The 5,466-nt window shown below is 57.0% G+C and overlaps 1 protein-coding gene across 1 annotated transcript; it reads left to right on the forward strand.

The window, feature by feature from the left end:
- The first annotated feature begins 240 nt into the window (after positions 1-240).
- On the forward strand, positions 241-1,310 carry P2RY6 (pyrimidinergic receptor P2Y, G-protein coupled, 6). Its single transcript, XM_008940979.1, has one exon. The coding sequence runs from the start codon at positions 244-246 to the stop codon at positions 1,234-1,236; it is 993 nt and encodes a 330-aa protein (XP_008939227.1). The 5' UTR covers positions 241-243; the 3' UTR covers positions 1,237-1,310.
- Positions 1,311-5,466: the final 4,156 nt, after the last annotated feature.

Here is a 5,466-nt window from a genome sequence, read left to right on the forward strand (position 1 = left end):
CCCCCCCAGGCTCTTCTCCCCAGGGCTGCTCTCCAGCCTTTCACCCCCAGCCTGGGCTGGGACCAGGGGTTCCCCCAACCCAGAAGGATGGTGCTATGGGGTCACACACACCAGTCCAGGTTCATCCTGTTAGGGTGGATGTGACAGCACGTGACCAAGTGACCAACCACCCCCCTTGCCATTTGCAGGTGCTGCCAAGGGGCCACACCAGCACTGAGGACATTGACGGGGAGAACCACCACCATGGACAACTTAACCGTCCTCGTGGGTGCAAGGAGGAACTCATGCACGTTCCACGAGGAGTTCAAGCAGGTCCTGCTGCCCCTGGTCTACTCGGTGGTGTTCGTGGTGGGGTTGCCCTTGAACACCGTGGTCATCTGGCAGATTTGGGTGGCTCGTAAGGCACTGAGCCGCAGCACCATCTACATGCTGAACCTGGCCGTGGCTGACCTGCTCTACGTCTGCTCCCTCCCGCTCCTCATCTACAACTACACCCAGAAGGATTACTGGCCTTTTGGGGACTTCACCTGCAAGTTTGTCCGCTTCCAGTTCTACACCAACCTGCACAGCAGCATCCTCTTCCTCACCTGCATCAGCATCCAGCGGTACCTGGGCATCTGCCACCCCTTGGCCTCGTGGCACAAGGAGAAGGGGAAGAAGCTGACATGGCTGGTGTGCTCGGCGGTGTGGTTCGTCGTCGTGGCCCAGTGCCTGCCCACCTTCCTCTTCGCCTCCACGGGCACCCAGCGGAACCGCACCGTCTGCTACGACCTGAGCCCGCCGGACCGCTCCGCCGCCTACTTCCCCTACGGCATCACCCTCACCGTGACCGGCTTCCTGCTGCCCTTCGCGGCCATCCTCGCCTGCTACTGCAGCATGGCCCGGATCCTGTGCCAGAGGGACGAGCTCATCGGCCTGGCGGTGCACAAGAGGAAGGACAAAGCCGTGCGGATGATCGTCATCGTGGTCATCGTCTTCTCCATCAGCTTCTTCCCCTTCCACCTCACCAAGACCATCTACCTGATCGTCCGCTCCTCGCCCAGCCTGCCCTGCCCGGCTCTGCAGGCGTTCGCCATCGCCTACAAGTGCACGCGGCCCTTCGCCAGCATGAACAGCGTCCTTGACCCCATCCTCTTCTACTTCACCCAGCGCAAGTTCCGCGAGAGCACCCGCTACCTCCTCGACAAGGTCAGCTCCAAGTGGCGGCACGACCACTGCATTACCTATGGCTCGTAGGTGAGGACAAGGGCCACCTCGGTGTCAGCGGGACCGGGCATGGGGCAGTTTTGGCTTTAAGCTCCGTGGAACAGAGAGGGCTTCGGCTGGGGACACGCTGGAGGACAAGAGGACAGCACCTCCCAAGCTTTCAGCACTTCCATCCCATCTCCAGCCTGCAGCGGCACAGTATTAACCCCACCATGGCACAGATCTAGAGTCCTCGCTCTGGCTCGGTTGCTCCTTTTGAGCAGCTTAGTGTCACGTTTCCTCAGTGGCCAAGCCACTGGAACAATAAAGACCACTGATGGGACCATGGAGAACACAGTGGGACCGTGGAGGACACGGTGCCTGGCTCAGGGAGAGCTGCTGGGGGGTGATTTCTCCCCCTTCTCATTTCAAGATTCCCTGATGGGGACACATGAAGGCTGGGGCGGGGTTTATCTCAGCTTATACCTGTCTGGGGAACATGGACCTATGTGTTTCTCCAGCTTAAGATCAGCATCACAGGTGTTTTGGGGGTAATAGTGGGGCATCCCTATCCCCCAGTCCCCAGAATGGGGCCACACCAGTAAGAGACATGGGCCCACTGGTACCACTGGTGCTGCAAAATGGTGGGAGAGCACCCCTGGCCAGACTGGGAACTGGGAATTGTGACATAACTGGGACACCCATGCTGGATTTCCCACCCAAGCGACGACCATGGGCTGGGTTAGGCACAAGCCAAGAGTGTTGTCACCTGCCTGGAGCCTTTCAGCATCATCTGGATTCAGCTTTCTGCTTCACCCAGCACCCTAAACCCAGCCCAGCCTGGTATCCTTAGCTCTCTGCTGTCACCTCCCAGCCAGGATCCACCAAAATGAGAACTGGCACACCTGGGCATAATTCCTGGAGTGAGGAAACGCACACCACTGAGCCACGCAGTGTCCTCAGCTATGTCACTGCATGTCCCACTGTTGTCTTGGCCTCTCCACCACCCCCATGCTGGGCTGGAGCTTGAGCTCCCGTCCCCATGGCCTCCATCTGGATGCTGCTCCCTCCTGGCAGGGACAGATTTGCTTGCGTGGTGTGGGGTGGTTGTGCCACCAATCGCTCTGCAAGTCTTCCTTACTGTACAGGATGTCCAGAATAAACCTCCCTGCCTTTCTCAGATGCATATGTGCACATACCTAGAACCACAGGCTGCTTTGGGTTGGGAGGGAACTTTCAAGGTCATCTAGCCCAACCCCCCTGCAGGGAGCAGGGACATCTGCAACTAGAGCAGGTTGCTCAGAGCCCCGGCCAACCTCCCCTGGAATGGTTCCAGGGATGGGGCAGCAACCACCTCTCGGGGCAACCTGGGCCAGGGGCTCACCACCCTCAGCAGAGAACATTTCTTCCTTGTATCTAACTGAAATCTCCCTTCCTTTATTTTCAAACCATACCCCCTTGTCCTATCACAACATGCCCTTGGAAAAGGTCCCTCTCCAACTTTCTTGTTGGCCCCCTGGAAGTCCTGGCAGGCCCCCAGAAGGTCTCCCCAGCTGGAGCCTTCTCCTCTGCAGGCTGCCCAAGCCCAGCTCTCTCCTGCTGGGCTCCCAGCAGAGGGGTTCCCCCCTCGGCTCATTGCTGGGGCTCCTCTGGCCCCGCTCCAGCAGGTCCCTGTCTCTGCTGTGCTGAGGACTCCAGAGCTGCCCCAGCACTGCAGGGGGGTCTCCCCAGAGCGGGGCAGAGGGGCAGGATCCCCTCCCTGCCCTGCTGCCCGCACTTCTGGGTGGAGCCCAGGCTGCCGGGGGCTCCTGGCCAGCTCCTCACCCCCAGCCCCCCCAGGGCCTTCTCTCCAGGGCTTCTCCCAAACCCTTCACCCCCAGCCTGGGCTGGGACTGGGGGTTGCCCTGACCCAGCTGCAGGACCTTGCCCTTGGTCTTGTTGAACCTCATGAGTTTCACAGGGACCCACTTCTCAAGACTGTCCGTGACCCTCTGGATGGATCCCATCCCTCAGACGTGTCACCCCCACCACTCGGCTCGGTGTCATCTGCAAACTTCCTGAGGGTGCCCTCGATCCCACTATGTCATTGATGAAGACACTGCTGCGCCTCTTGCAGGTTGTCCATATGTAACAATCATGTCCAAGTTGATTTGAGCAACTTGCTTCAAATCTCCAGGGATCAGCAGCCCTCCAGTTTTCCTGCCCACACACCTCTACATCCCAGCTTGCTCCCTCCAAGCACGTGGCATCTTCCTTGGGTACCCAGCCACCCAAGGACCTTGCCAGCATCCAGGGTTAGTGGTCCCAGCATGGCTCCTTGCTGACAACAGGATGAGAAAGCTGTCCAGGGTGGTCATCAGCTTTTGGGGGATGCTCGAAGATCTCAGCATCACAGTGGGCTGAAATGGAGAGGGATCCTTGTGACAGTGTTAGCTCAAACCACCTGGCTTTGCAGAAGCAGTGGCCAAGTCCTGGCTGGAAGGACTAAGCATTGTGACAATTTTGGACTGGATCATGGCAGGTGATGGAGGAGGCAGAGCCAGCCCTGGGCTTTCCCTTGGCTGGAGTTCATCCACGCCAAAATCTCCTCTGATGGATTTTTGGAGTCCTGAAATGGAAGGGTAAAATTCTGGGAGCCTGCTAGAGCCATGGCCGGTAGGACAATCTCAGCCTGGTGTCCTCATCTCTTCCCAGACAAAAGGAAAGTGACAGGGCAGGAGACACCAGGCCACGCCGTCCAGACCCAGGAGAGGGCGCAAAATATTTAGATTTGGAGAAATCCAGCTGGGGTGTGGGTGCCCAGGCGGTTGTAGGGAGGGATGGAGGAGCCCTGCTCTGTCCCACCACTGTGTGCCTGGATAGCAACCGGGGGATGAGGGGAGGGGCTGACATTTAACCACAATAAAGCTTTGAAGGAAAAAAATAAGGAGCTCCCAAAAAGGCTGGTGGTGGCTGAAGGGACAGCATGGGCTGTGGTGACATCCAGTGGCCCCAGGACACTCTGGTGAGGTCCCTGATGGTGGAATCACAAATTTCCAGTGCTTTTAAGGGTAGGAAGCACATGGAGCTCACTTTGGGTCTGACCATGTCCTGCCTGGAGTTGAGGTCCTGTCAGCAGTTCCCTTGGTAGAAGCAGGCCTAGAAGCCAGGGTGATGGGCATGATGGGGTGCCTTAGAGATGAGTGGGTGCTTCAGAACATCTTTGCTTGCAAGGTGCTCAACACCAGCAGCCTGAGGACCAGCTCCTACAGCACTGAGAGGGGATGAAATATGTGACTCTTCCCAAATTCCCATCCTGAGCACCAGGTGACTACAGGGACATCATGGGGACATCGTCCTCATGGCCAGGAGACACCCAGCCCTGGAGGAACCAGAGGAGGAGGCGGGGAGGGAGGTAAAGGAGAGCCTGGGAAGGAGTATCTGCCTGGGTGGTGCATCTTATGGCATTGCCAAAAGTGCTTTTTAGGTCGTGGAAAATGCATTTATGGAGCTGTTGGGGTTTTTTTTAAATCACCATCATTTTTTTTTGTGCCCCTTAGACAAAGGCAGCCATGTCCTTTATGTGGCCAGGACACCTCTCTAGTCCTATCCACACTGCCAAGGCCCCAAGCTCACCCATCAACCATCCCAGCGATGTCCCACCTTCTTGATTTTTCACATCCCCAGCGATAAATCTGCTTGTCTTGGGGAATAAAAAGGGGTTATGGGCTGGAAATAGTAAGCACTGACGAGTGATGCTAAAAACCACAAGAAAGTCTGTTCGCACAGGCTGGAGCGCTTTGCAAGTTGGGAAGAAGGTGTTTTGCCTTCCTGGAGATGAGTTGCAAAGCAGTGGCCAGAGAAATCCAAAGCAAAGTGAAGGATCTCTCACTGGCACCCAAATATTTGCTTCTTTATCCTGTTTTCCTCTCTCTCAAAAAACAAAACAAAACAAAAATGGGGAGGAGAGGGAGGGAAGTGGATGAAGGATGCAGGAAGGGTGAAGGATAAAGGGAGTGATGAAGGATGAGGAGGGGGATGAAGAATAAGGGAGGGACGAAGGATCAGGGAGGCTGAAGGATTGGAGGTAGATGAAGGATGAGGGGAGGGTGAAGGATGCGGGAGGGGGTTGAAGGATGCGTGGGGACGAAGGATATGAGGGGGGCGAAGGATGTGAGGGAGATGGAGGGAAGGAGATGAAGGATGTGGGGAGACGAAGGATGCAGGGAGGGGTGAAGGATGCTGGGGGTTGTTGAAGGATGAGGGGGGGTGTGAAGGATGTAGGGGAGGGGTGAAGGATGC

The sequence above is a fragment of the Merops nubicus genome, unplaced genomic scaffold, assembly GCF_000691845.1.
Source record: "Merops nubicus isolate BGI_N331 unplaced genomic scaffold, ASM69184v1 scaffold24495, whole genome shotgun sequence".
Lineage (NCBI taxonomy): Eukaryota > Metazoa > Chordata > Aves > Coraciiformes > Meropidae > Merops > Merops nubicus.

Excerpts from the sequence above, each read along its gene's own strand:
- P2RY6 (XM_008940979.1), top strand. The coding sequence starts at position 244 with ATGGACAACTTAACCGTCCTCGTGGGTGCAAGGAGGAACTCATGCACG.